Source organism: Cucurbita pepo, chromosome 16 (genome assembly GCF_057944985.1).
Source record: "Cucurbita pepo subsp. pepo isolate OVF chromosome 16, ASM5794498v1, whole genome shotgun sequence".
Taxonomy (NCBI): Eukaryota; Viridiplantae; Streptophyta; class Magnoliopsida; order Cucurbitales; family Cucurbitaceae; genus Cucurbita; species Cucurbita pepo.
In genome coordinates, this window is record NC_141813.1 from 11,502,668 (window position 1) to 11,529,848 (window position 27,181).

Below are 27,181 nucleotides of genomic sequence, written 5' to 3' on the forward strand. Positions count from 1 at the left end.
CATGTTTACCTGTTAGATATCAAGGCCGAGTTTATGACTTCTTCCACTCTTGTAGCTGAGGCTAGACGCCTTCACTAGCCTATTGGCCAGTACAATTCTGCTCTGACTGAGAGCAATTCCCAAATCATGTGCTGCATTGGTAATCAGTAACCATAGCACATGATGAACCTGAAGAAGAATATTGATATCATCTGATATCACATGATAAACTTGGTTTTATTTATATATAGTTAGGAATGCAACATCTGCTTAGTCCTCAAACAAAGTTTTTACACCACCAGGAGTTTCTTGAACAATTCAAAACCAAACACAAACATGTAAAGGCATTGTTAATCATAACAGCACAATAAACGAACCAAATCATTTGTCCTCCCTTTTAAGCAACTGGTGGGCGTAGCACATGATCCTGAGACGTGTCGACGGTTGCAGGCGGCAAGAATTGCCACATGGCAATGCCGGGATAACCAATGAAAGGCATCAACTTGTTACCAGCAGCTTGCCCTTGTGCTGTAAAAGCAGCTGACAACGTAGGGGGAGGATGTTGGATGTCAGCTGCTGCTCGAGCATTCACTGCTTTGATTTGCAGCTCCAACTTTTCTTTCTCTGCTCTCAGTCTTTGCTTCTCATCACGAAGTTCATTTTTCTCAACCTACATGCATACTGAGCTTAGAGATCAAGGGATAAGTATATTCCAGTTTGCCTGTGTCTCAGATGTAAGTAAACTATTCAACATTGCAGCTATTATAACTATTCAACATTCAAGGTGGAAACGAGCTTGGGGAGGTCCCATGGGTTACAAATCTCACCTTTAATTCTTTGATTTTTTCCTTCAAATCATCCTCTGATTCTTTCAGCTTCTCGATTTCACATTGTAAATCAGTCACCATTCTGATGGCATCACTCAAGATGACAACCTTGTCTGTTTTGGGTAGTTTTCCAGGTTCCAGGACAGCAGATAATTCCAAGAACCTTTAAATCATTACAGATGATGAATTAGTACAAAGAGATTGAAGGCTAGAGCCATAATTGATAATATGATACCTCTCATTCAGCTTATCTCTCCTCAGTTTCTCTCTGCAGGCTTTGGAGGTTGATGCAGAACTTGTTTCAGCCTTGAGACTACATAGTTTTTGAGAATACATGAAATGATTAATTCGTTTTAGCCCAAGAACTTAACGCTTTTGAGTCTAGTGTTTATGCAATGGAATGCAACTAAATCAGGGAACATTCCACTTATTAACAGGGAATCTGGGCCCTGATCTTTTTATCAAACTCCCAAATATCATTTGATGAAAAAAAAAAGCACTAGCAAATTTATGTTGACATTTATAAGATCATAGAAAGTCACACTGCCCTATACTTATATCTACTACAGCTACAAAGCGCCTAACAATTTTTCACCGTTGGATGTTTGAGAGAGAAATACCTTAAACTTATATCTACTACAGAGCATGCATATTTTTGAATCCGATCCAAACGGTTATTGAAGTGAGCTTGAATAATTTTTTGCCATGATGAGAATATGACTTTTCTCAATGTTCTCGTCTTCTTCTTCTGCATGGTAGAGTTCTACAGCTACATAGTTCCAGATAAGGCTATGGCAATATCGCAACTATATCAACTGCTAATGGTGGCTTTTATGAAGAGACATTTCTTCCAGCTTGAATTCGAAGGGATTGGGAATGAGATAGCAATAATAAAGTCTGCTAGCACATTATCCTCTAGCTAAACTCCCAACAGTCAACGCTTTAATTTCTATTTGTGGGTAATCTAGCAATTTCTTTCTAGATATAGAGTCATGAGCCCGTTGAAATAATGATACATTGCACCTTCTTGCAAATAGTCAACAGAAATGTACTTCACCTCGTTTAGCTAATCCAAATATATTCTTAAATATTTGACAGATCTCCAGCAGTACCCAATAAAAACTTACCGTTTCCGACCTACTTCCTTTAAGCTGTCCAGATCTTCATATGAGCAGTCTACCTCAAGGCTGGAAAAAGTGAATATCTAATCAGTTGCAATGAAAATTTGAGGTAAAAACAAACTCAAGACTGTCAAAGAAAAGAAGTAATACATAAAATGAATAAATTGTCCGAAGGTTTATCCTTTTACTGGAGAGTAAAACTGTAAGACCTTCGCTAAGTATGAAATGAAGGAGTGAATTTAGGCTACTCTACAGACTTGAATCGTCGTTAGCTGGTAATTAATGAAAACAGGAACTCTAAAATAGTGCATCCACCGAATTGGCAATTTTTTAAGCTTGACCAGAAACAGCATGAATCACCCCATAGGCTCAGGAGCCAATCATTACCTTTGACTGAGCTCTCTCATTGACGTCATATCTCCAAAACCAGACTTGGAGACAATAACAAGATCCATAAAGAGACAAAATAAATTATTTCCCACAAAAGGAAAAGAAAAAAAAAAAGAGACCCAAAATAGTTAAAGATCTAACGATTGTTCTTGTAGATGCTAATTTTCACCTGAAGTCAACTGAAAGAATATTACCCTACTGAGTAATTTATCTACCATCCAATTAAAAGTAGAATAAGAGAGACTTATAGATCCAACAAGTCCACTTAATAATATTCAAGTGGGGTTATGGGAACTGGAATTCTTTGTATCTGCATCGGGAAATAGAATTAATTGATTATCAGCTTGGTCGCTAAAGATTCTCCAGTTAATCACATGCTATAGCATAGTAGTGAAGACCAAAGCAAAGTCTACAGCTAATAAATTTTGTTTCCATTACCAGCGTCCCAACACCCAACAGGACACTGCACACAATTCGGCACAACAACAACAACAACAGCAAAAACAAACTGATTTGTTCTGTCCCTAAAAGGGCATGGCACGGCATTTCAGCAAACAGTCAAGAGAAAGTAAAACAGGGGAAAACCATATATTTAAGCAGATTTTCTGTCTGGGTTTTGTAGGAACATGGTAACCAGAAACAGGGTAATAGGAATAAAGGGTGCACAAATTTACCCGTGATGGAACCAAGTAACAAAATCTCTAAAATTTTGAAGAAACCAAATTAGCACCTGTGTTTATTAGAAGGAAAGTTGATGGAGGGATTGGACCAGGAGAAACTGACAGACTGCGGCGGCGAGAAGGGGGCGCCGACGACGGGGAGATCCTCCATTGTAGAGTAATCGAAGAGCCAATTCCAGTTTCCTGCAGAGTCGTCCATTGGTGGTTTGAAGAAGTTGAGAAAGCTGCATGAACTAAGGAAGCGTTGCCATAATGGATGGTGTGTGTGTGTGTCTGTTGAGTGGAAAATAGGAACAGGAGGGAAAATGTGTGGGATCAAGAAGGTGTAGGCTCTTCCGGTGGTTGAAGTACTTGTGAAGGAGAAGTAATAATTAATCAAAAGAGAATATGAATATGAAAATGAGAGAAAAAAAGGATCATTTCTTTGGGAATCGAATTTCAGTTAGAACAAGGAGGAAATGGTCGTACGATGATGTAATGAAAATGAAAGAGCCAACCACCCGGGACCTTTCAACCTGCCTCTTTCATCACATTATCCAATTTAAACACTTCCATTTTTTTTTAAGCCTTAATTTCACTGGGCTTTGCTGAAGGCCCAGAATAACGACATTGCTTCGGCCCAACAAAATTTGGCCCATTATTCCTATGGAAAAAAAATGTTTAAATAAATGCTTAACAAAATAATTTAGCAAATAATACTCATGTTAATTATTTCTAATTACCCAAAAAAAAAAAAAAAAAAAAAGTGTTCCGCTCTGTAAATTTAGAGAGTTTGGGGGTGAAAAAGGGATAAGATTTGAAAATAGAAGGGCACAAAAGAAATTTGAAAGAAATATGAACAATCGTGGGTGTTCCACATCGTTCTCGGCACGTCTGCTTAACAATATCAGATTTTTACTATCTTCCGGGTATTAAGGAAAGATACCTTCGAAATATCGGGGAGGAAAAGAAAGGGTCTGAGTTTTGATTTCAAAGGAATCCAGAAAAGAACAAGAAAAAAGAGAGGGAAATAGAAAATATCAAGGGGAAATTCTGCTGATGAAGAACAAAAATAGGATTCGCAGGCCAAGAATTCGACCTCCAAAACGTCATAATTTTGTAAATATGACGAAGAGTTTGCGCATGAGATTGGTGTAATATGATCGATGTTTCATTTTGAGACGGTAATTCTCTAATTAATTGGTCGTCGGGAAAGTTTTCCAAGGAAGTGGTTCATTTAGAGAGGGATTCGAGAGGGGAAATCCCTCAAGTGTTCGATGAAATGAGAAGCGAAGAATACGGATGGGATAGCGATTCAGAGAGAAATGGAATTGAGAAGAGGCGGTTATGTGGGTGGTTTAGTGATTCTCCTCTGTGCATTGGCAATTGTGAGCTCAGAGGGCAGGAGGAAGACGTTAGAAATGGTTATCGCCAATGCCGCCGATTGCCATTTCACATCCTCAGAGTTGGAAGGAGCTATGGTAATTTCATGCTTTTGTATATAATTTTGAACTTCTTGCTTTCAATTCAAACTAGAACCATGATTAGGGATGAGTGATTCGTACCTTTTTGTTTCTGTTTTTGCTTCCTTTTCTGTTCATGGTGGATGGTTTGATCGTTTGAATGAATGCATGCCAGCAGCTGTTCATCATCTGCAAAATAGAACAATATTTTGATGTAATGTTAGCGTGATAACAGGGCGAGAAGGCATGCACGAAACAATTTGTTCCTTGCATCCAGAAAGAAACCATGGATAAATCTATAGCAATTCTATCTCCTGAAATGAAACATGGCTTGTTGGATTGTTTAAGAAAGAGAAGTATGTTTTCTCGTGATTTATCTGATTCGGTTAGGAGATCAATTGAGTTCATTTTCGTAGAGTCCAATATTCACATGAGACAATTAATTAGATTGTTTCAAGGTTCATCACCACCGCACCCTACTGCAGCTCCAGCTCCATCTCCTGTTGCAGAATCACCGGCTAATTCTCCATTACTGTCTCCCATTCATGCTCCAATGTCGTCGCCGAGTAATGCACCAACCAATTCTCCTCCTGTCGTGGCCCCGGCCCCGTTGCCAGAACTGCTACCGCCAGTGGGCGACACTGATGTTTTGAATTCACCTCCATCTACTGTAGCTGGCTCACCACCTCTTCCACGAGCTTCTCCCAAGTCTCGCCCTCTAAAGAAGCATGAAGAAAGCCAGATGGGCATAATTGCTGGTATTGTAGCAGCTGGTGTGGGAGTTGTTCTTGTGGTTGCGCTGGTTTTGTTCTGCTGTCGTAGAGGTAAGGGAAGTAAGGTTGAGCCGAAGGATGGGCAAAAGAATGAGAAGCCTTTAAACAACATATCTTTGAGTGAATTACCAGCAGGTTCTTCACTGAAGGCATACAGTGTTGGAAATCCAGCAACCAAAGAGTTCAACGCTAATAATGGAACTAAACCACCACCCTCTTTTGTTGGCAACATAGCAGTGGATCCTGAAAACCATACCTATATGGCTGAGGGTCCAACATCTGATGGTAAATCATCAGCAATGCCGCCTCTAAAACCCCCTCCTGGAAGACCAGATGCTCAGCCTCCTCCTCCAACAGCACCTGCTGTGGCACCTCCACCCCCTCCGCCTGCACCCAGAGCTCCACCACCATCACCCCCGAAAGTTTCTCGGCCCCCACCTGCACCACCGGCGGCAATCCCTGGTAAACCTCAAGCACCACCGATGGCGCCACATAAGGGTGGACCTAGTGGCTCAAGTATGGATCCTGATGCAGTAGGCCATAAAACCAAGTTAAAGCCCTTTTTCTGGGATAAGGTTCTTGCCAACCCTGGACATTCCATGGTCTGGCACGAGATTAGTGATGGATCATTCCAGTAAGCCTACTTGAATTCTTAGTTCTGAATAGTAATTACTATGCAGCAGAGGGATTTGATGTATATTACAAAATTGACAGATTCAATGAGGAGATGATGGAGTCCTTGTTTGGATATGCAGCAGTGGAAGCTAACAAAGGCAACCGCAAGAAAGATTTAGCTTCGGAACCTTCAGTACAGTACATTCAAATCATCGACCCTAGGAAAGCTCAAAACCTTTCAATTCTCCTACGGGCACTGAATGTGACAACAGAAGAAGTTGTGGATGCCATTCAACAAGGCAATCTCTCTGTTCTTGTGTTTGTGTTGTGCTTGTGATTTGATAAGAGAATAAAATCTACAATCGGTTCAATTCATGAAACTAACAGAGGGTTTATAACAAATTATGTACCAGGAAATCCTGATCTTCCAGCAGAGCTCATGCAGACCTTGTTGAAGATGGCACCAACAGCAGAAGAGGAGCTGAAACTGAGATTATATTCAGGGGACCTTTCTCAGCTAGGTCCAGCAGAACGGTTCCTGAAAGTGTTGGTGGACGTTCCTTTTGCTTTTAAACGATTGGAGTGCCTTCTGTTCATGCTCTCGTTGAGGGAAGACGTCGCTAGCATTAAAGAGGCATTTGCTACGCTACAGGCAAGTATTTTCAAATCCAAAATCAAACACAATCGCTTTATGAAACACAGCATGTAATTTACCCACTAGTTGATAAATGTTATAGGTCGCCTGCAAAAATCTTAGAAACAGCAGGCTATTTTTCAAGCTACTAGAAGCAGTTCTCAAAACTGGCAATCGTATGAATGTCGGGACGTACCGTGGCGGTGCTCAGGCGTTCAAGCTCGATACGCTCTTGAAACTGGCGGATGTTAAGGGAACCGACGGCAAAACTTCGCTCTTACACTTTGTCGTACAGGAGATTATTCGTTCGGAGGGCAGTCGAGCAGCCCGCTCTAATAGACGTAGCCGGAGTTCGTCCAGTATAGTTTCCAACGATACGGTTTCCGAAGACGTCGTCGACGGTTCTGTGGAACATCATCGGCGATTAGGTCTTCAGGTCGTTTCTGGTTTGATCACGGAGCTCCAGGACGTTAAAAAAGCGGCCGCCATAGATGCGGAAGGGCTAACGAGGACGATCTCGAAACTCGGCCAGTCTCTGCTTAGAACCAAAGGATTTATAAACGCGGAGATGGAAAGTTTGGACGAAGACAGCAAATTCCACCAATCGGTGTCGAAATTTGTGGAAGGAGCAGAAGCGGACATTTCGTGGATTGCAGGGGAAGAAAAGAGGATCATGGCACTGGTGAAGAGAACGGTGGATTACTTCCATGGAAATTCCGGAAAGGACGAAGGATTGCGACTGTTCACGATCGTACGCGATTTCCTAATTGTGTTAGACAAGACCTGTCAACAGGTCGAAGAAGAAGCTGCAGCTGCGGCAAAGCAAGCAAAGAATTCCAAAAAAGAAACTCCAACATCGTCGCAGCAGAATTCAGATCTACAGCAGCGGCTATTTCCAGCGATTGCAGAACGCCGGGTGGGCGAGGACTCAAGTTCTTCGGACGTCGACGACGACGACGATGGCAAGAGTTCATCATCATCAGCAGCAGACTAGATTTCACGACACTGAAAGTGTCTCAATTATACGAATAGGAATTTTTCTTGCATGAAATAATATACTTTTTAGTTATCAGAAGAACCCAATTATTTTCTTTCGGATCCATGAAACCTTCAAGAAGATACATGAGCGAAGGAATCAACCTGTTGATATTAGCATAGCTAAACGATTCTTCCAATGTATAATTTTCTGGGTCCAATGAAATTCACAAGTACAGAAAGAAATTCTGTCAAGGAGAGACTTTTTTCTTTCGATCATCATTCGGTTATTAATACGACTGCTACTACAAACAGTATTACATCTTTGATCGTGAAATATCGATGGCTTGTTGAACCCTATAAATGGCACGAAAGTAGAATACTCGTGGGTGGGTCCTTTATATTTTAAGTTTTGTGAATAGGGGCAATGCTTAATAGAGAAGAAAAGAAGGATGATTAGCTTAGTTTTTGTCTGATATGCTTCACAAGAGGAGAAATGATACATCAAATCCAAAAGCAATTTCCACTACTCAGCAGCAGTGGCAGTAACGTAATAAGCGACACAAAACAAGCCATGAACGAAGCACAAAATCCCTCCAATCGACAGGAAGTGATGGTGTGTGAAGCCACAGGATGCTCGGGATTTGTTGTTGCCCAATGCTCCGATCACCAACATCGACATCGCCACCGCTAGAATTATCCTGTTTTTTTCAAAACCAAAACAAACCCAGTTCAGTGTCTTAGTTGTTAAATGAAAGTTGATTTCAAGAAGCGTAAAATACCAAGTGAAAACGAGGCAGGCGACGGAGATTTGCTTGTTTGGGGGTGATTTTTCGAGCGCTTCTTGCGAGCAAATGCAATTACAGCCGCCGAGCAGGTTGGCGATTACGTGGGCTAATCCCAAAACCCCGGCTGCTGCTAATCCCAATCTGTAAGCTTGCGCGCTTGGGTCTCTGCACTCGAATATCCATAGCCGGAGGTTCTTCACCTGCTCAACAATCATGGCAGCAATTATGTTTGTGAAGAGATAGCGTGAGATCCTACTTAAAAGGGTGTGGAGACCTCCTCCTAGTATTAAAATTCATAAGGAGAAGTTTGTAAAGAAAAGTACAAAAAGGGTAGCGGTCAACTTGGATTGCTACAAATAGTATCAGAGCTAGACACTGGGCGATGTGCCAGTGATGAGGCTGAGCCTCGAAGGGTCAGAATTAGACATCGAGCAATGTGGCAGCGAAGATGTTGAGCCCTGAAAGGGGTGGATAAGAGACGATGTGCCAGCAATAAGACTGAATCTCGAAGGGGGCAAAGACACTGGCCTCAAAAGAAGTGGATTTGGTGGGGTCCTACATCGATTGTAGAAAGGAATGAGTGCCCTCGAGGATGCTGGGCACTGAAGGGGGTAAATTGTGAGATCCCACATGGGGAGGAGAACGAAACACCCTTTACAATGGTGTGAAAACAAAACCTTGAGGAAAGTTCGAGAGGAAAAACCTAAAAAGGACAATAAATATGAGCTTGAAATGAGTAGTAGTAGTACCTTGTTTTGTGCAATATCGGCTTCGATGCCAAGTAGGCCGGCGACGATGTCCATGGCCACCACCAACAAACATACCAACACGCCAACCAACTTCATATCCTTCTCTTCTTTGTATTAGACAGCAGGGGAAATGAAGTATTTATGGGCTTCAAAAAGCATGCATTTTTTGAGCTAAAAAATGCTTCTTTACCCACACACTACAAAGCTTTTAATTTTGGTGGTGTTTTCATAATGGATTCCTTTCATGGGAGAGCAAGGAAAGTAGGGCATCAACCAGCTCCTGCTGATGGACGAGAGGCCCAGTTACTTCTCTTGGCCCAACTTTGTGACATGATGCTTCAACCTTTTACATTCTTATTTCTTGCTTAAGGCATAGGGTAATAGCCACTGGGGAATGCCTTGGGATACCAAATTTGAAAACTGTAGCATGTTTGTGCTAGAAGGTATGCTGCACGTGAGACAGGCTTTGCACATCAGTGGCACGATCGGTTATCGGGGCAAACCAACCTTCCTCCAAAAAGAATTGTGCTATGCCTCCCAATTCCTATAGATGGAAAGAGCTACCTGGTGATCCCTTGGACGTTTGGCCCCCCAATTCATATAGATGGAAAGAGCTGCCCGATATTCCCTAGGTTACAACATGTCTAGCCCCCCAATTCTTATAGATAGAAAAAGCTGTAAGGGCCCCCGACCCCTATAGATGGAAAGAGCTACTTGGAGATCCCTAGGTTGTAGCACGTCTAGTCGTTAACTTCTTGTACTTGATGAAAGAGCTGCCTAGTGACCCCTAGATTGCAGCACGTCTAGCCCCCCGATTCCTATAGATAAAAATAGTTGTCAGAGCCCCCGATCCCTACAGATGGAAAGAGCTACCTGGTGATCTCTAAGTTGTAGCACGTCTAGTCATTAACTCCTCGTGCCACTACCGCTGTTTCTAGAATCGACACAAGCCTCACCTGCACAAGTACTTACGTAGTGTAGTGTCTTATTGAAACTTTGAAAAGCTTAAGATTATTTTTTTCGACCAAGTAAAAAATTTATGAGTATTTTTATTAATTTAACTTTTATTATTATTATTATTATTATTATCCTAATATAATTTTATAGATATAACTTTTAGAAATATGAAAAATATTAACTATGTCGTAAATAAATAAATTATTGTTACTTTGAAATTTGTCCAAAATACTATTAATAAAAATAAAAATAAAAATGGATGGCAAAACTGAAAATAAACGAGGTGGGCTGGGAATAAAAGGAAGACTCGAAACCACGTGGGTGTGGCCTTTGTGTTTACTACTCCTACACCCAACCGCCATGCATTATTCCCAATTTCCCTGTCTTTGTCGCTCTTTCATGTGCCATTACTTCCTTTATAATACAACCATTGCACTTAGAAAGTCATTACAAATCGTGTCGTATAAACTATTTTATTCGTGAGTTTTCGGCCGAGACATGTCGGTACCTACCCACCGGGGTCCAAAAAAGGGCTATACTTTTCCGAGAGGGACACAAACAGCCTTGAATCATGAGGGTTCAAAAGTAAAGACCATAAATGTGAAGAACAGAGGGAGGGGGATCCCATCCTGTGATTTGGGATTATTACGTCCATACAAGGGCAATCGAGTCATTATGGGTGGGACTTTGGACTTGGGGAGTTGGGTGTAGGGTACCGTGCCCTACAAAATCAATACTTGTTTATTTTTCTTTTGGGGTCTGCGAGTTTATTATAAACTACTCTTTTTTTTTGGGGCAGGAATGTCAGTGGTGTTGCTCTCTCTGCGTGTCTCTATGGTTGTTTGTTGTAGTGCTGCTTGTTTCTTACAGCCGCGTTGAGAATCTTTATGATTTTGGGATCATTTTGTTGTGAATTTGTTGATTTCTGAACAACCCCATTTGCCTAAACACCCTGAATCGCACTCTGTTCTTCATCTTCTTCACTAACCCTTTCTCTTTTTCTGGGCGATGGAAGTCTGCTGCAATCTTGAAGTGGATATCAATGGCGAAGAGATTTTCATGGTGGATAAGGTAATTCAACGCTCTTTCTTTACCATTCCTTCATTTTAACAAACCCCTTTTGGTTCTTTCTCTTCGTTTGTGAATATTTGATCGGATTCTCCTTTGGTGTTCATCTTCTTCTTCTTAATTTTGTGTTGATTTATTCTGTTCTTATTTTGGGCTGCTTCTGCAGAACACTGTAGCTTCATATTCTGGCAGATTAAGCAAGTTATTTGGTAGATCAAAGGCTAATTTACGAAATTTGAAGTTGATATTCCAGGATTTTCCTGGTGGGGCAGAGGGTTTTGAGTTGATATTGAAGTTTTGTTATAACAATGGGTATGTCCAAATGAGTCCTTCGAATGTTCCTGTTTTGTATTCTGCAGCACAGTTCATGGAGATGAACTGTTCAATCTCAGGCACTCAAAATTTACAGGAACAGACAGAGAGATATCTTGATGATATCAACGAGTGGACTTGGTCTGAGCTTTTGAATGCTTTGAAACGATGCCAAGATTTGTCTCTTAGCCGCCCTTCAATTGTTCTTCACAAATGCTTAGACTCTCTTGTTGGAAAGCTGCATTTGGCTTTGGAAGAACATTGTTGTCCATCGACCTCCTCGTCCGATGGCTCGGCGTTACGGTTTTCGTGCGATACGAAAAGCACTGAAAGCTTGAAGACAGTGTTCTCTAATGGAGTGTGGTGGTTTGAGGAATTGTTACTCTTGAATCCTGACTTTGTTAAAATGATTGTGCCATTGATGCTCAAACGAGATTTTGATGAAGTAGTCATTGCTAGGTTCCTGGTTTATTACCAGAAATCGAAGATCTCGAACGCGTCGAGAGACGAAAAGCGAAAGATTGTTGAGGTTGTCGTCGAAATGCTTTATACTCTCGACCACAATTCTGTTTCCTGCAAGAGTCTTTTCAGTATTCTTCGAGTTGCTTTGGGATTGAACATAAACAAATGTATTCGAAACAAGTTGGAGAAGATGATCGGAGCGCAGTTGGATCGAGGAACGTTAGATAATTTACTACTTCCATCTCGATCTGGGTCGAGCTATTTATATGATGTGAATCTCGTTCTAAGATTTGTCAAAGCATTTTTGCACGAACAAAAGAGTAGAACATCTCAAATGACATTAACAAGAGTAGCTACATTAATGGATTTGTACATGGCTGAAGTAGCTCCTGATCCTTGTTTAAAGCCTTCAAAGTTTCTAGCCCTTGCCAAAGCCTTGCCCGAGTATGCTCGACGCTCCCACGATGATATGTACCGTGCCATGGATATGTACTTCGAGGTAACGATTTGAACCCATATAGCTCTTTTCTGGTGTTATACTTAATTATGGACTGAGTCATGTTGGTTTACAGGTTCATACAGATATTTCAGAAGAAGAAAGGATTAAGATGTGTTGTGCACTGAACTATGAGAAGCTTTCAGTAGAAATCTGTATAAATCTTTCAAGAAACAGAAGATTTCCATCAAAATCTTCCATACAAGAGCTTTTCTCTGAGCAACTCAAGCAAACGGCTAAGAACTCTAAATCGATCACGAGTTTGCCTCGTAAACTCGACGAATGCGAGAACAAGAGTAGTAAGAGGGATGAAACGAGCAACCGGGTTATGTTCGATACCAAAAAGCTCGATTTTTCTGATGAAAATGAGAGATTGAAAGAACATATACAAGGAATCCAATGGAGAGTGATGGAATTAGAGCGTGTGTGTAAGAAAATGCATACTCAAATGGGTAAAGTCATGAAATCTAAAGTGACTAGTCATAGTCAGCTGAAATCTTTGCCTTGGCTTTGTTCATAGTGGCATTCCTGATTTGAATATTGTTGTTCTTATTGTACAAAGTGAGGAAATTATTGTTCCTGATTTGAATAGAGTTGATATTGTCTGTTTTTGTCCATTATATATCACGGACAGTCTCACGATTTTAAAACGCGTCTACTAGGGAGAAGTTTTCACACTCTTATAAGAAATGTTTCGTTCACCTCTCTAACCAAGGTGGGATCTCACCATCCACCCCCTTGAGAACCCAGTGTCACAATCGCACTCTTGATGGCAGTGGACTTGCGATTGTGCAATACTCACTTTCCAACGACAAGTGAGCTAAGCCAATTCGTTCTTGCGTCGCTACGGCCAAGCGACGCATGCTCAAGCCTCTGGCCTCGGTTTAAGAGAAGGTTTTAGAAAACGAGGGCAGAGAGAGATTTTTGAAAGAGACGTTATATAAGTAAGTAAGAGAGTAACAACAATGGCTAGCTCACATATATAAACTTGGGTAGGGAGAAGCTGACAAAGAGTCATATCCCCCTGTAGTACATTATGAGGCATTTCATGTCTAGCAAACATAGACATGATTTTTTCCGAAACGTCATACTCCCTAGAAATACAAAAGGAAAACACTATAACATGAAAAGACATAAAGGGTTTGGCTTGTCATGGGCATGTGACCATGGGCAACACGCCTTGGACGAGCATGACCGTGACATCCAGCATTCTCGCTAACACACCACTCAATGTCTAGCTCTAATATCGTTTATAACAGTCCAAACCCACCGCTAGCAAATATTGTTTACTCTAGCTCAAGGAGAAGCCCATCTCTAGCAACTCATACGAAACTATAAGAGCAACACGAGTAAAAAATGTTTAAAAGAGTTTGGCTTAAACGCTACTCTTGTTGATATCCCATTTCCAAGGGCATTAAAAACGGCACCGACACCAAGTTTGTGTACAATATAGAGAAGAATCCGTTACGTTATTGAATCTCCTTATGCTTTCCATCACTCCCAAGAATATGTAAACATTTGACGAACAACACAAAGGTATCTAATTTATGATGTTAATGGAAGTGCTTTAAGTGCAAGCAACATTGACTTTCACCATTCACAAAACCCACCACCTTTCAAATTGCAACGTTCAAGAACAACCCTAAACATTAAATTAAACCCACTTTTTTTTTTTTTTTAATTTCTTTTGAGGAATAATAGACTCAAAAGTTGCCCAAATGGCTTCAAATTTCTTTCTACTTTCCACTAAAAATCGGTGGGTTTTTATTTCAAAATTAGTCTTCATCGTTGAATTTGAATCGATGCACTAAGTCGATGTGTAATCATCTCCACACGAACAATCGAATTTCATTGATATCAATTGCATCTGTTGAACTCAATAGACATATACACTAGAAAAATCACGTGTATCGTATTAACTTCAATTCCACCTAGTGAACTCTACAAACACGTGCACTCGAAGAGTTAATTAGAAAAGGGTAAAATAGGAAATAAAAATTATATTCCAAACCCTCATTATTTATAATTATAGATTATAAAAACAATGAATATTTAAATTTGGGCCGCCTAATTTGCAGATAGCCCAAGACAAAACCGTGGTGGGCTGCACCGGCTCACCGCACGGGCTCCGGTCCAAGCCTTCAAGTGTAAATGGATCCACCGAATTGAGCCCAAATTCGGCCCACTATGTTGGGCCCTCTAGTCCAGTTTCCTTATTAAAAAAACATTTTAAAATATCCAGTGTTTTATATACTCCAGAAAATATTAAAATACATACATTATCCACTTGAAAATAAGTACGATTTTCCGACCAAGTTGATAAAGTCCTATTTCTATATAAATTTAAATATAGAAATAAATAAATAAATAAATTCAACAAGTCCAAAAAAAGAAAAAGCTTTTTCAAAATTTTAATATTTAAATTGACGGGTGGAAAAGTTAAAGCGTAAATGACGTGGAAATGTTGGAAACCGACAAAGACCTGTGAGTGCCTAATTAAGCACATGCTTTCTTTAATTAATCTATTTCTAATTCTAAGAATCACGTGTAATTAATCATCTAATTTAGAAATTATTTATTAAATTTAGATCCAAATCTAATTTAAAAATTCACCTACTTTACTAAATTAGGCGTAAATATTAAATTTTATTTGGAAGGCGTATTAATGAAGTGTCGGTTACGGAAAATTGAAATTCCGGAATTACTAAAAATAATTAAACAGACAAAATAATTATGGCAAATATCGTAATAAAAATTATGGGGGAAAATGTAGTGGAGAGAAATTGTGACGTGGCAATATATACAAATAGAAGTGGTGGGGACAGGGATGGACACGTCAGGCGTACCCAGAAACGTATGATTGCGTGTCACAGAGATGATTTTGCAGGTTTTTGGTTGTCGTTTTGTAGTGCGCGAATGGATAATAATAATAATATATCATATGAAATAATGTATACTATCACAAAAGAAAAATAAATAAATAAATAAATTATATTATACAAAAATATTATTAAATCTTTTTTTTTTTTTTTGTCGCAAAAATAGTTGCTTAATACTATAATTTAAAATAAAAAATACTTCATAAAAATAGTCTTGAACATCCATCCATTTGAATTTTTTTTTTAGCATCGAGCATTTTGGTGTCCATACTAAACATTTACGACCTACGTTCCGAATAGCAGATTCATGATCCAATCTCCGCACATGAACTAGGGTGCAATACAGACAAACTCGTGCCGTTCGGTGCTATCCTTGAAAGATTCTTTTCAAACGAAGATGTCCGACACACTTTATCTCGTGATGCTCGCTCACGTTGTGCCACAGGATAGCTCGCTCGAACATAAGAGCAGTGGAAAGCCAACATCATGACTTAAATTTTTGAATAAAAATTATATTTGAAAAAGAGTGTTAATGCCTTAAAATAAAAATTGAAACTCATCTTATTTTCATCTAAAATTCTGTATTTATAAATATAGTTTTAAAAATAGAAGATTATTTCAAAAGTATGCACGTAGCTACGTTTCATTGTAACAACTTTTAAAATTTGACGAGTAATATTTATACTTTATAGGTTTTCGTGATTATTATGATTAAAGTAATCCACCCGAACATTCTCGTGTAAAGTCGTAAAGTTAATAAAAAAATGAATAAATTAATTTTATTTTCGTGTTTGTTTAAAATTTTAATCATATTTTTATTGAAAGTTTATGAATATTATTTTTAGAGTTTTAAAACATTTTTGAAAAACGAGAAAAAAATAATAAAATTATATCTTAGAATTAAATTGATTGAAATATCCTAATAGCATTTTATAGTGGGGACCATCACAGCCAGCTGGCTCTGTAGTCAGCAAAGTAAGACAAAAAAACAAAGATGCAAAACTGTAAATAAAAAAAATAAAAATAAAATAATAATAATAATAATACAGCCCTGTGAAATTGGAAGGCTTGTGGACCACAGCGGCGATCACAGCGGGCGAGTGACTTCATTTATGTAGTCGCGGGATGGGGTTTAGTACGGTAATTTCTTGGGGAGGAATCAAGTGGCTTAGCGAAGAGAGCCAAAGCTTATCAGTTATATCACTGCTATTGTCACACAGCTGTACTACGCCACGTAGCAAACACCCATTGGCTGTCACTGGACCCCCACATCTCAGAACAGGGGACAGCTAGTACCAAGCGCCACTATCACTCTGCAAAGCTTCTTCCAGCTGTTTGGGCCAATAGTAACGGCTACATTCTCCCTTTTTTCAAAAGTCTCGCTCTCGGAAATTTAAATCCGACGTGGCGTATTCGAAATACGTGGAATATTCGATTTTAAAAACCCATGATCATTCGAAATACGTGGCGTATCCTCACTTATAAACTCAAGATCATTCCTCACTTATATACCCATGATCATTTCCAAAATTAGTCGATGTGGGACTTTCTTCATCCAACATCTCCCCTCGAACAAAGTGCGCCTCCCCTTAATCGAGGCTCGACTCCTTTAGAGTCTTAGTCATTTTTTACTGCATTCGAGGAGACTTGACTCATCTTCTTTTGGAATTTTTTGTTAGATATTTGAGGATTTACCAATTTATTGGCACGACTAAGTTTAGGGCATGACTCTGATATCATGTTAGACGAACATGACTCTCCACAATGGTACGATATTGTCTACTTTTAGTATAAACTCTCATGGAGTTAGTATTCCTCATTTATAAACTCATGATCATCTAACTAGTAGAATTTGGAGCTTGTGTAAGAAGCAGAGGAAAATTGGCTATAAATACACTGCTATGGATTACTGCACAGTAGAAGCTTCAGCTCAGCTTATAAGCAGTGTCCATATCTGCTCTGTCCATGGCTGCTTCTGTGTCTTTTGCTTGTGTTCTTGGCTTCTTTCTATGTTCTTTAATGGCGGGTTCCATCGAATCCAGAAATTTTCATGACCTGTTCCAGCCAAGCTGGGCTTTCGATCATTTCATCTATGAAGGAGAGCTTCTTAAGCTTAGACTCGACAACTCTTCCGGTACTTTAGTTACTATATTAAATTCTTCTCTGGTTTTCGTTTTCGAGTTGCTGATTCTGAGAATTTCCAGGTGCTGGGTTTTCGTCGAAGAACAAGTACCTGTTTGGGAAGGTCACCATTCAAATTAAACTCATCGCCGGTGACTCTGCTGGAACTGTTACCGCATTTTATGTATGTTCTTAATCAAATCATTGAAATGGGTTAACGATTATCTTGAAATGTGATGTAATCATGTGTCCGTGATGATGCAGATGTCATCGGAGGGCTCGAATCACAACGAATTCGACTTTGAGTTTCTGGGGAATACGAGCGGCGAACCTTACTCTGTTCAAACCAATGTGTATGTTAATGGCGTGGGGAACAGGGAACAGAGGTTGAACCTCTGGTTTGACCCAACCAAGGACTTTCACTCCTATTCCATCTTCTGGAACCGTCGACAAGTCATGTAAGCAATCTTCCTTGGCCCATGTTTTATGGTCTCTGCTTGACAATGTCGGGGTGGACCATTTTTGCTTTTGGCTGTTTGTGTCGGGGATGGGGTCACTCGCTACAAAACAGAGCAAAACAGAGAAAAACAGAGCAAAACAGAACAAATTTCGGTTCCATGAAAAAAGGGGCATTGAATTTCGTGCATTTTGATGATTTTTTGTATCTTTGTGAATTTTGGTCAGTTTCCTCGTGGATGAAACTCCGATCAGAGTTCATTCGAATTTGGAGCACAGAGGCATACCCTTTCCGAAGGATCAAGCGATGGGTGTATATAGTTCAATATGGAACGCCGATGATTGGGCAACGCAGGGTGGTCGGGTGAAGACAAATTGGGCCCATGCGCCGTTCATAGCATCATACAAAGGCTTTGAGATCGACGGCTGCGAGTGTCCAACGACGGTTGCGACGGCGGATGTTGCTCGGAAGTGTAGCAGCGATGGGGAGAAGAAGTATTGGTGGGACGAGCCGACAATGTCTGAGCTGAATCTGCACCAAAGCCATCAGCTGGTTTGGGTTCGGGCTAGGCATATGGTGTATGACTATTGTACGGACAGTGCGCGGTTTCCTGTTACTCCTGCTGAGTGCGTTCATCACTCCCACCGCCATTGGTGATGGAAGAAATGGGACAGTAGTGCGTACGAAGAAGAAACATGTGCTCCATGTTTTGCTTTTGAATTTTATGATGGCCATAATGTAATATGAAGCAATGATGGTTTAATGTATGAAATGATTAGCATTTTTTATCCTTGTGGGGCCCGATGATCACGAGACGGTAGAATTTTTACGTTTGGTAAGGTGTTGGGTGATATAATTTAAACGTTCGACACATAAAAGCAAAAATCAAACAAACAAGTGAAATGTCACCATCTCAAAATAATTATGAATATAATATCATCAGGTTGATGTACAATTCTTATTGGTATAGATTTGAAATCAAAATCAAAAATCAATTAATGACAATCGATACAACATTATTGTTAGATATGAATATTTGGTCGGTATAAATTTCAATTGAATTTGTACATATTTAAATTTATTTATTTAGAGATAAAGTATTTCAAAATGAAGATATAGAAGACTAGACCATCACTACGTGTTGAGGATTAAGGGGAGGCTATTCGAGAGCTCTATAAGCCTCAGTGTACTTTGTTCGAGGGAAGGATCGATGAGGATTATGAGAAGTGAGTCCCATAGGAATATTCATTTATTTTATTTTTAATTAAAATATGGAAAATTAGTGTTTCTTGTTTTATTTTGAAAAATTAATTGGGCCTTTGGATCATTCGGCCCATACAATAAATAACAAAATTCACAATTCACAAGTAGATCTGTTAATTTAATTGGAAGTGGTACTTTTGGGGCCTAGGGTTCCCCGTTCGTCCGCTTTGTAGTCGTCAACGCGACCGTCTTTTGTCTCTGGCTGGCACTTTAGAATCGGAATGTCTTTCCTTTGTTCGACGTCGCAAATTTAGGAACTTCTTCTCACCGCAGAAAAGGAGGTAATTTTCTAGCTTTTTTTTTTACAAAAATTCTGATTCTTTTTAGCTTCAAAATAGTGGCTGCTTTGTTCATCACTGTGAAATGAAAAGTGGGCCTTTCTGTTGACTTCTGTTGTGCAAAGTTTAAGAGATCAGCAGAATGTGGAATTTATGAATTTTGTGTTGTTTTCCCCCCTTTTTTTCTTTTCCTGAAGCTTGTGGTTGAGCTAAAGGGTTTGTGAAATGCGATCCTGGGTTGAACAGAGGTCGTAAAAATCAAATGGTGTTTTGACTTTGCAGGCACGGATTAACTAATGTATGCAAGGGGGATTGTCCTTCCTCTTTAATTATAGATGCCATCGTTTTCATTTCCGTTTGCATTTTTTAAAGGTGTTTTAGAATCTACGCCTACCGGCAGTTTCCCACTAGTTTCATTTTTTTTTTAGAAGTTAATCGTACGGATCCACTATTACATGTTTTAATGAAAGAAAACGCTACTGGGTAGTGTTTCTTTTACAATTTTGAGGATTAAGTGACTTGATAAATGTGTCCTGTAGCCCGGGTGTGAATGTCAACTTCCACTTGGTCGTTAGTTCTTGACATAGTGAAATTATAGCTGGGACTGGGATCAGCTTGTTTACTGCAATATACACGAAGCACCAGTTCAATTTGGTGGGGAACATGAATCTTGTGCACAATTTAACTTCGTTTTATTTTGATCTGTTCCTTTTTTGAAGCGCTGTAGTTGCAGTCAACATAATTTAATTTAGGAATCAGTTAGTATGGAGTACACTAATGAGTGAAAAGTTAAAAATTGTGTTCATAGCATTTTGCCACATTAGCGGCGGTCACCTTCATGATGTGCGACTGTTGTATTTTCAATGAGCATTGGGTGGCAGCAATCCCCTGATAGGAATACAATTTTGGTACCTTTAGGATATCACTAGATAGGGGCGTTGTTATGGGGTCTAAATAAATAGAGGAAGTGGGCTAGGTGAATGGTAGGCATTTATTTTTGTGATCGAATTAGGACTTGAGAGATATATCGAAAGGGGAGGTTCGTAGTACCTCAAATACTTGGGGGAGTTAGTTTGTAATTCCATTATCTCTCATTTTCCAATACATTTGGGTTCTATCATGCCCGTTTTTCAGTTTGGACTCGACTGAAATTTGTTGGGTACACATCCATAGCATGAGGAGTTAGAATGGGACAATTGAATGATTTGGAACTTAGTTATTTTTAGGAATAACAAAACATACATATTGGGATCGTAATGTTACCTTTAAATCAAAAGTTTCTCTATTGCTAAAGAATGAGCATGTCCTTGGGTCATCATAGAAATGCAGATAGGGTTGATGAGGGAACAAACGAAGAAACTTCATGGGAGTGTTTTTTTCTTTGTTTCCGTTCATTTGCATCACGTACACGTGCTCTGTAGCATGATGCACATATGGCCTGGAAAATTATTTGTCTACTGATTTTGCTTTATTTGTGCATTTGATTGATTGCTTATAGTATGAAAATTGAAATCATCTTATAATGGTGACAGGTTCTTTGTGGTCTTTCTTATTTGTTCAGTCCAATCTATTTAATTCTTGGATGCCTAAATTAGAAAAATTACAAACTAGACGGCCTGGATCTTTATCCGTGGCAGAGACTCTTGCAAAATGGAAAGATTACAATGATCACCTCGATTCATGTAATGATGAGGCGAAACTCACTCGTAGAGTTCCAGCCAAGGGATCGAAGAAAGGCTGCATGAAAGGTAAGGGAGGGCCAGAGAATATGCGATGTAATTACAGAGGAGTTAGGCAAAGGACATGGGGGAAATGGGTTGCAGAAATTCGGGCCCCGAAAAGGGGAAGTCGGCTGTGGTTAGGTACATTTCCAACTGCCATTGATGCGGCACTTGCTTATGATGAAGCTGCAAGGGCCATGTATGGGACTTCAGCTCGCCTGAATTTTCCCAATATCTCAATTCCAACCTTGCTAAAAGAAAAAGAATCACCACCAACAAAGGAATCTCCTTCTCCTGAAATCAAGAGGTCTTCAATCTCTTCTTTAGGGTCAACTTCACTTAGTCTGAGTTACGAGTCCACAATAACATCAGATCACTCTGAGGAAGGTGCAGCCGAAGATGTGTAACCAGCTATAGCCTTTGACCATTGTAAAGTTTATGAATCGGAGAATCGAGGCCAGGGATCGATTTTTTTGGACAATTGATGTAATTTCCCTTCTGTGTACAAGTATATGTGGGAGGTAGAGCTGATTGTAATTTTTTTTTCTTTGTCCGTCATGAGTACATGTAGGGTTCTAGGAAAGATGAAGTGGGGGTGAAATATTGAAACCACTAGAACTTTTCTAATTGAACCATTCCTTCCTAGTGAGAGAGGTAGGATTGTATTGGAGGGTAGATTGAACTCTGATATGTGTGCTTGTTACTTGTGTAGTGATCCATGTAGATGCTTTATGTTTAATTTGTTTTAGTGGTTCATATTTCTGTGCTCTAATCAGATACATTGAAGCTAAGGATAATCATATGGTGTGATGTAACAGTCACGAGATTCCTGAACCGGGTTCAAACTTCTTAGAGCCCTATGACAAGCCCTTGGAAACTTATTAGAAGATCATCTTTCTCTTTGAAACAGGGACGTGTTTCTCTTTGATTCTTCTATCTTTAAAAAGTCTCGTTCTTATCCCATCCACATGGGTAGACTATTATCTTCTTATCATTTAACTTTATTTGAGATTTAGATTGTCAAAAGCACGTGGAAGTGTCATCGCATGCCATGGAATGAAATTGACCATTCAAAAAAACAAAACCCAGTTGTTATTTCAACAACAAAGCAAACCAGATGAAAAACTTATGACAATCTCAACTCAGAAACTTGAAAATACATGAAGAACAAGCTGAATTAATTTACTTGCACCAAGAACTACTAGGAAAGAAGACGGTGCAGAGCCTTGGTATCCACTTTTGGGCATTTTTTACTGAAGTATTTGGTAACAACGTTCGAGTCCAAAAGCTCAATGATGTGCGTAGAATTTACACATCGAGGCGTCTTGTATTGGCTCATTGAAGCTCCTCGATTCAGTGCCTGTGCCATGAGTTTCTCAAAAGTTCCAACCTTTACAATCTTTATCTCCAATGGATTGATACACTTCTCATGAGATCGTAGATAGCGGTACGGTCCATTAAGTGACTCTTCAATGGCGAAGCAGCAATCCTCATAGATTGAGGATGGAATAGAAATTCCCCCCTTAACGTGAATTTCCCAGTACAACACATAGTGTCCAGGAAACTTGGAGCTATCCGCATGGCTAGTGTAGTCAGCAATGGCCGCCCCAAATGGGCTCAAAAGACGAGCTGCTTCTTGTACAGCATCATGAAGCTCTGCTTCATCTGTTTTCTCAATATCAAGGCTCAAAACCACGTTTTTCCTGCATACAAAACTAAAATTTGGAGCTTTGTTCTTAAATCCTGTCACACGAAGAATGTCCCCCATGCAATAACGGTAGAGCCCTGCAACAGTAAACTTATTCATGAACTAAATCAGAACTCCCAAGAACAATCTTGAAAAGAAGAAGACAGACAGACTTGCCAGCATAAGTAGTGATGATGAGCTCATATTCATGTCCTAACTTGACATCAACAAGATCAACTAATTCTCGGCTTACTTCTCTACTGGATTTCGTCCTGTCGATCGGCAGGAACTCGAAATATGCCATGGTCGGGATTAAAGTATAGGAGGTTCGATCAGGGCTACACAATGGATCTAAGTTTAACCCAAGGAAGCATTCTGAAGCACCATAATGGTCAGAAACAATAGGAAGGTGATTACTGTAGTAATTTAGCTTGGGAAGGTACTGTGACATGCTTCCTGTCACAATAGCATTAATGTATTTGGCGTTCGGCCATAGCCTTGTAATGATTCCTTCCCATGTTCCTTTGCTACATTCAGCTTCAATAAAATCTGCAAGTTGAGCATTGGGGTTTAGAATGTTCATAACAGCTTCTCTCACTGATGGGTCTGTAATTTTGGTGTTCAAGGTTCCTGCTCTTATATCACTAGCCAAAACAACCCAATGATCTTCGAGGAATTTAAGGACATGGATTAAGGTTGAGGCAAACAGAGTACCAACTCGAAACACTATGTCGTTCTGACACAGCCCACAAAGCAACTGACAGTACAGGCTTTGGTTGGAGTCTGTGCAGAGAATGATGTCTTTAGGACTTGTATTATTGAGGTTTGCTCTCTTGCACAAACTAGTAGTTGCAGTGTGAGCAACAATTCCAGATCTTGTCTTTAACTCAACCTTTGCAAACTGAAAGTGCATTCCTTTGCCTTTGCCCACCAAACTATTTGGAAACAGCTGCTTCATTCTTGGCATCACATAGTCAAAAAATGATAGCCTTCTCATGAACTCTTCTTCATACATTGGAATCAACTTGGGCTCTCCACCAGATGTCCCAGAGCTGCAAGAAACCATTGATTTTAGGCATGGAATTGAAACGCATCAAGAGAATAAGAAGTGTACCTTATAAAGAACTCTGTGATGGGGTTTGTGCATAGGATTGGGGAATCATCGCCGTTGGCTATACGATCTATATAAGGTCTTAATTGTTCGTATGAGATGGGAGGTATAAGGTTCTTGAAGGTTGAAAGCTCGGTAGAGCCATGGAGGCCACGTTGTTGCAAGTATTCGACATCAGCATTTTTTGACAGAATTTGAGTTAGAATTTGTCGTTGGATTTGGCTGGCATGTGTCGTGACATCTTCAATATGCTGTAATGCTTGCTTATCTCTTTCATCAACCTGTGCCATTTTTGTAGGTTTTGAAGCTTTTTTGGTTGCAGAGAAGTAATAATCTGTTCCTCTTTCCCTATTTATTTTATTTCTATGCACGGAGGACGTGATAGAACAACTGTGTAATATGTCACTGCTAGTAGATATTGTCTTTTGTGAGATTCCACATTAGTTGGAGAGAGGAATGAGTGCCACGCTAGATCCTGAAGAGGGTAGATTGTGAGATCCCACGTTGGTTGGTGAGGAAGTAATATGAAAATTTCTCCTTGGTAGACATGTTTTAAATTTTTTTTTTTAAAGAGAACTCTGCAAAAAAAATAAATAAATAAAGAACAATATTTGATAGAAGTGAGCTTGAACTTGGACTGTTACGAACTAACACTAGCTAACTAGACAATATAATGATATATGATTTTATCTAAAGTTAAATATAAAAAGTTATTAAAAAGATTCATTACAATATATTTCATTTTATTTTTGGAGTTATATAAAATTATTAAATGCTCGACAATGCCAACATTAAATGCATGGTGTCAAACAATAATAGTAAGTATTTTTTTTGTGGCTATTTTTGTGCAATAGGCAATAATTGATTTTATCAAGTAATAAATAGAGACTCAACATTGGTGCAAATAATAAATGTATCCTAACTAGAAAATTGTGTAAAATTTAGTCTGAAATAAAATGAATTAATATCAAAATTAAATCTAAAATAAAAATTATAATAAGACTGTGGTTCGGCAATCGACAAGTATTAGTGGAGGACCATAGACCTTTAAATCCACAAGTTTCAGTGGAGGACCAAGAAATTACTCGACTCTCACAATTGTATTGTTGAAACTTCATTGAACATAAATAACAACTTTTGGTCACTTTCTCATGTAGTCTCTCGTCCACTATCAAGGCACGTTTACACGTCCTTCCTATTTCTACACACAATAATGAACTAATAAATGAACGTCCTCCCTATTTCTACACACAATAATGAACCAATAATGAACCTATCTACTTATGTTTTCCAGATCATCCCCTGATTCTACCCACAATAATGAACCTATCTACTTATGTAGTCTCTTGTCCCCTCTCAAGGTAAATTTACTCTACACATAGTAGTGGTGTATCATGTTACCTATTCATGTAGTCTCTCATCCTCTCTCAAGGCGGGTTTTGAACCTCGACCCATTTGTGTACACACAATAGGAGTCCTTAGCTTGAGCTAACTACCCATATAATCCTTAGTCTCTTTTTTAGAGTGGTTTAACGGGATCACAACATTAGCCTTGTCCCGATCCTACACTCAATAGTAACTCAAGTGGCTTCGAAGTCTTGTTAGCCTTGATCATATTTAGATATCGTGGTAGTGTACTATGTTTTCAGGGGCTCACCTGATAAAAGAAAGTTCAAATCTTAATAATGTAAGGTTCAACCCTTTATTTCAATTTATAACGCAGCCCAAAATCATTATAGCAACAGGACCAACCCAATGCCCACATAGGAACACTAACTTTTAAAGCCATTTCCAGTTCCAGGAAACGCAAACAAGGCACAAAAATCAGCAAACAAAGGGAGCATTGACGTGACAATCACTGCAGTAGAGGCCAGGTCTCTGAGTGAAGCCTTGGCGTTTCAGCATTTTCCGAGCCGTCAAAACAAGCTCCTGGTTGGTGATTGGCCCATCAGATTCCTTCAGTATGGTCTGAATGGCATTGCTAAGAGCTCCATAAGCGGCAGCAGCATTTCCAGAAGGCGTGGCATCAGCAGATGTTTGGTCAGTCTGGCAGCCACTGATGAGGATCCCACCATCGGGAAGTGTCCGCTTGGATGATCCAGCATACGCCTCTGTTTTACAGCCCACTTCAGTTTTCAACGCAGGTTTCACATAATCTTCATCCTTCTCATCCAGTTTTTGTTTCAGAAATTCTTGAGCCAAATTGCCAACCATTCCAAACAACCCTTCTCCTCCAGATTGTCCCTTGTCACCACCACCACCACCACCCCGGAGTTTGTCCATGATCACCTTCATAAACTTCTTCACCTTGGGGCTTGAATCTTCCCCAAATAAATCGAAAAGGGTCGGCCTCAATTTCCCCACATCAATGTCATCCTTCCCAGTTTTTTGCTTCAGAATGTCTATAAGAGTGGGGAGCGGTAACGATCTACTCTTCACATTGACTCGCTCCCCATGTGAAAGCTCCACCTCTCTGGCTTGCAATTCGGCCTCGTTCGTCGGACGATCATCGCGATGGTGATGGAATGCCGAGGGAACATGAATCCCTCGTGATTCCAAAGCACCTTCAACGCTTTGATGCATAAAGTTCCTGAAACCAAAGTGGGAGCTATTTCCTTGTCCTTGTTCTTGGCATTTGGTGTTGGTACTCTCTCCTATTTGCTCCTCCGCATCGTCAATAAGACCACCACTGTGGCAAGAATCCGATACGATTGTTAATCGGCATCCCTGCGGAACCTGATCTACCAACTCCCTGAAATCGTCATCTGTTCGCACAATAAAATGGAAAGGAATTGAAGCATTACCCTAATCAGATTCCAAAAATCGGTAAAATTAGGGCAAAACGTATAGATAGAACAGAGAGGAGAAATGGCGGACCAGTGATGAGGTTCATATCGCAGGGAGCAATGCACTCGTCGTAGCCGGTGTCGTCATCCTCGCCGGTCTCGGCAGGGAGACGAGTGCCGTGGCCGCTGTAGTGGACGAAGAGAAAGTCGCCTGGATCGGCGGATCTGACGAGACGGGAAAGGGCAGAGCGGATGTTCTTGCCGGTGGGTTGGGTGTAGGAGTCGTCGGTATCAATGAGGATGTTGATGTCGTCGTCGGAGAAGCCGTAACGGTTGATCAGACACTGATGCATCCGGTTGACGTCGTTGATGCATCCTTTGAGCTCCGCCTTAGTTCCTGGGTAATTGCATCCGATCAACACCGCCATTTTTCCCATTCTTACAATTCTATTACAAAACTTCTCTTTCACGATTAGCTTTTTTTTTTTTTTTAATTTTTTTTAATTGAATTAGTTCATTTATTTATATTTTTGTTTTTAATAAAAATAGAATGCAAGTGCTTATTTATTTTTAAATATTTAATTAAAATTTTAAGAAATGATTAGGGAAT

The 27,181-nt window shown here is 39.8% G+C and overlaps 8 protein-coding genes across 13 annotated transcripts; 4 read left to right on the top strand and 4 right to left on the bottom strand.

Moving 5' to 3' along the window:
• Positions 1-195: 195 nt before the first annotated feature.
• Positions 196-4,622, bottom strand: LOC111777146 (transcription factor ILR3). Of its 3 annotated transcripts, XM_023656612.2 has the most exons (6): positions 4,542-4,622; positions 3,048-3,180; positions 1,934-1,993; positions 1,042-1,119; positions 807-969; positions 196-649 (listed from the first exon to the last, which is right to left on the bottom strand). In XM_023656612.2, the coding sequence occupies exons 2-6, from the start codon at positions 3,146-3,148 to the stop codon at positions 377-379; spliced, it is 675 nt and encodes a 224-aa protein (XP_023512380.1). In that variant the 5' UTR covers positions 3,149-3,180; positions 4,542-4,622; the 3' UTR covers positions 196-376. The 3 variants fall into 3 exon arrangements, with proteins under 3 accessions (XP_023512380.1, XP_023512379.1, XP_086974788.1); XM_023656611.2 differs by lacking the exon at positions 4,542-4,622 and having other exon boundaries at positions 3,048-3,615; XM_087118662.1 differs by lacking the exons at positions 1,934-1,993; positions 4,542-4,622 and having other exon boundaries at positions 3,048-3,620.
• On the top strand, positions 3,706-7,549 carry LOC111777144 (formin-like protein 3). Of its 2 annotated transcripts, none has more exons than XM_023656607.2 (5): positions 3,706-4,457; positions 4,675-5,846; positions 5,927-6,126; positions 6,241-6,479; positions 6,565-7,549. In XM_023656607.2, exons 1-5 carry the CDS (start codon positions 4,302-4,304, stop codon positions 7,453-7,455), a joined length of 2,658 nt encoding a protein of 885 aa, XP_023512375.2. In that variant the 5' UTR covers positions 3,706-4,301; the 3' UTR covers positions 7,456-7,549. The 2 variants fall into 2 exon arrangements, with proteins under 2 accessions (XP_023512375.2, XP_086974785.1); XM_087118659.1 differs by lacking the exon at positions 3,706-4,457 and adding an exon at positions 4,542-4,626 and having other exon boundaries at positions 4,749-5,846.
• Positions 7,550-7,871: 322 nt separating this feature from the next.
• Positions 7,872-9,165, bottom strand: LOC111777151 (protein VASCULATURE COMPLEXITY AND CONNECTIVITY). Its single transcript, XM_023656614.2, has 3 exons — positions 8,974-9,165; positions 8,219-8,424; positions 7,872-8,137 (listed from the first exon to the last, which is right to left on the bottom strand). The coding sequence occupies exons 1-3, from the start codon at positions 9,067-9,069 to the stop codon at positions 7,963-7,965; spliced, it is 477 nt and encodes a 158-aa protein (XP_023512382.1). The 5' UTR covers positions 9,070-9,165; the 3' UTR covers positions 7,872-7,962.
• Positions 9,166-10,346: 1,181 nt separating this feature from the next.
• On the top strand, positions 10,347-12,910 carry LOC111776956 (BTB/POZ domain-containing protein At3g22104). Of its 2 annotated transcripts, none has more exons than XM_023656381.2 (3): positions 10,347-11,001; positions 11,358-12,271; positions 12,345-12,910. In XM_023656381.2, the coding sequence occupies exons 2-3, from the start codon at positions 11,366-11,368 to the stop codon at positions 12,786-12,788; spliced, it is 1,350 nt and encodes a 449-aa protein (XP_023512149.2). In that variant the 5' UTR covers positions 10,347-11,001; positions 11,358-11,365; the 3' UTR covers positions 12,789-12,910. The 2 variants fall into 2 exon arrangements, with proteins under 2 accessions (XP_023512149.2, XP_023512148.2); XM_023656380.2 differs by having other exon boundaries at positions 10,349-11,001; positions 11,165-12,271.
• Positions 12,911-17,052: 4,142 nt separating this feature from the next.
• LOC111776754 (xyloglucan endotransglucosylase protein 6) lies at positions 17,053-18,515 on the top strand. Its single transcript, XM_023656096.2, has 4 exons — positions 17,053-17,281; positions 17,352-17,452; positions 17,533-17,726; positions 17,953-18,515. The coding sequence occupies exons 1-4, from the start codon at positions 17,113-17,115 to the stop codon at positions 18,380-18,382; spliced, it is 894 nt and encodes a 297-aa protein (XP_023511864.2). The 5' UTR covers positions 17,053-17,112; the 3' UTR covers positions 18,383-18,515.
• A 588-nt stretch (positions 18,516-19,103) lies between these two features.
• LOC111777709 (putative dehydration-responsive element-binding protein 2H) lies at positions 19,104-21,743 on the top strand. Of its 2 annotated transcripts, none has more exons than XM_023657430.2 (2): positions 19,104-19,269; positions 20,828-21,743. In XM_023657430.2, exon 2 carries the CDS (start codon positions 20,849-20,851, stop codon positions 21,392-21,394), a length of 546 nt encoding a protein of 181 aa, XP_023513198.1. In that variant the 5' UTR covers positions 19,104-19,269; positions 20,828-20,848; the 3' UTR covers positions 21,395-21,743. The 2 variants fall into 2 exon arrangements, with proteins under 2 accessions (XP_023513198.1, XP_023513197.1); XM_023657429.2 differs by having other exon boundaries at positions 19,105-19,269; positions 20,799-21,743.
• Positions 21,744-22,026: 283 nt separating this feature from the next.
• On the bottom strand, positions 22,027-24,232 carry LOC111777707 (indole-3-acetic acid-amido synthetase GH3.5-like). The gene is made up of 3 exons (XM_087118661.1): positions 23,789-24,232; positions 22,852-23,726; positions 22,027-22,772 (listed from the first exon to the last, which is right to left on the bottom strand). The coding sequence occupies exons 1-3, from the start codon at positions 24,073-24,075 to the stop codon at positions 22,189-22,191; spliced, it is 1,746 nt and encodes a 581-aa protein (XP_086974787.1). The 5' UTR covers positions 24,076-24,232; the 3' UTR covers positions 22,027-22,188.
• Positions 24,233-25,456: 1,224 nt separating this feature from the next.
• On the bottom strand, positions 25,457-27,058 carry LOC111777454 (metacaspase-4). Its single transcript, XM_023657072.2, has 2 exons — positions 26,663-27,058; positions 25,457-26,550 (listed from the first exon to the last, which is right to left on the bottom strand). Exons 1-2 carry the CDS (start codon positions 27,006-27,008, stop codon positions 25,610-25,612), a joined length of 1,287 nt encoding a protein of 428 aa, XP_023512840.2. The 5' UTR covers positions 27,009-27,058; the 3' UTR covers positions 25,457-25,609.
• Between the last annotated feature and the right edge of the window lie 123 nt (positions 27,059-27,181).

What these genes read in the sequence shown, in the direction of transcription:
- LOC111777146 (XM_023656611.2), bottom strand. Translation starts at nt 3,196, where the DNA reads ATGGACGACTCTGCAGGAAACTGGAATTGGCTCTTCGATTACTCTACA. An exon ending in AAGGAAGTAGGTCGGAAACG is followed by an intron (nt 1,120 to 1,933) that starts GTAAGTTTTTAT and finishes AAAACTATGTAG; the next exon opens with TCTCAAGGCTGAAACAAGTT. An exon ending in AAAAAATCAAAGAATTAAAG is followed by an intron (nt 650 to 806) that starts GTGAGATTTGTA and finishes GTATGCATGTAG; the next exon opens with GTTGAGAAAAATGAACTTCG.
- LOC111777144 (XM_023656607.2), top strand. Translation starts at nt 4,302, where the DNA reads ATGGAATTGAGAAGAGGCGGTTATGTGGGTGGTTTAGTGATTCTCCTC. An exon ending in CAGAGTTGGAAGGAGCTATG is followed by an intron (nt 4,458 to 4,674) that starts GTAATTTCATGC and finishes GCGTGATAACAG; the next exon opens with GGCGAGAAGGCATGCACGAA. An exon ending in AGGCATTTGCTACGCTACAG is followed by an intron (nt 6,480 to 6,564) that starts GCAAGTATTTTC and finishes TAAATGTTATAG; the next exon opens with GTCGCCTGCAAAAATCTTAG.
- LOC111777151 (XM_023656614.2), bottom strand. Translation starts at nt 9,069, where the DNA reads ATGAAGTTGGTTGGCGTGTTGGTATGTTTGTTGGTGGTGGCCATGGAC. An exon ending in CCGATATTGCACAAAACAAG is followed by an intron (nt 8,425 to 8,973) that starts GTACTACTACTA and finishes ATTGTTGAGCAG; the next exon opens with GTGAAGAACCTCCGGCTATG. An exon ending in GCCTGCCTCGTTTTCACTTG is followed by an intron (nt 8,138 to 8,218) that starts GTATTTTACGCT and finishes TGAAAAAAACAG; the next exon opens with GATAATTCTAGCGGTGGCGA.
- LOC111776956 (XM_023656380.2), top strand. Translation starts at nt 10,939, where the DNA reads ATGGAAGTCTGCTGCAATCTTGAAGTGGATATCAATGGCGAAGAGATT. An exon ending in AGATTTTCATGGTGGATAAG is followed by an intron (nt 11,002 to 11,164) that starts GTAATTCAACGC and finishes CTGCTTCTGCAG; the next exon opens with AACACTGTAGCTTCATATTC. An exon ending in CCATGGATATGTACTTCGAG is followed by an intron (nt 12,272 to 12,344) that starts GTAACGATTTGA and finishes GTTGGTTTACAG; the next exon opens with GTTCATACAGATATTTCAGA.
- LOC111776754 (XM_023656096.2), top strand. Translation starts at nt 17,113, where the DNA reads ATGGCTGCTTCTGTGTCTTTTGCTTGTGTTCTTGGCTTCTTTCTATGT. An exon ending in TAGACTCGACAACTCTTCCG is followed by an intron (nt 17,282 to 17,351) that starts GTACTTTAGTTA and finishes GAGAATTTCCAG; the next exon opens with GTGCTGGGTTTTCGTCGAAG. An exon ending in TGGAACCGTCGACAAGTCAT is followed by an intron (nt 17,727 to 17,952) that starts GTAAGCAATCTT and finishes AATTTTGGTCAG; the next exon opens with TTTCCTCGTGGATGAAACTC.
- LOC111777709 (XM_023657430.2), top strand. Translation starts at nt 20,849, where the DNA reads ATGCCTAAATTAGAAAAATTACAAACTAGACGGCCTGGATCTTTATCC.
- LOC111777707 (XM_087118661.1), bottom strand. Translation starts at nt 24,075, where the DNA reads ATGGCACAGGTTGATGAAAGAGATAAGCAAGCATTACAGCATATTGAA. An exon ending in ATCACAGAGTTCTTTATAAG is followed by an intron (nt 23,727 to 23,788) that starts GTACACTTCTTA and finishes GGTTTCTTGCAG; the next exon opens with CTCTGGGACATCTGGTGGAG. An exon ending in CATCATCACTACTTATGCTG is followed by an intron (nt 22,773 to 22,851) that starts GCAAGTCTGTCT and finishes TTACTGTTGCAG; the next exon opens with GGCTCTACCGTTATTGCATG.
- LOC111777454 (XM_023657072.2), bottom strand. Translation starts at nt 27,008, where the DNA reads ATGGGAAAAATGGCGGTGTTGATCGGATGCAATTACCCAGGAACTAAG. An exon ending in CGATATGAACCTCATCACTG is followed by an intron (nt 26,551 to 26,662) that starts GTCCGCCATTTC and finishes TTGTGCGAACAG; the next exon opens with ATGACGATTTCAGGGAGTTG.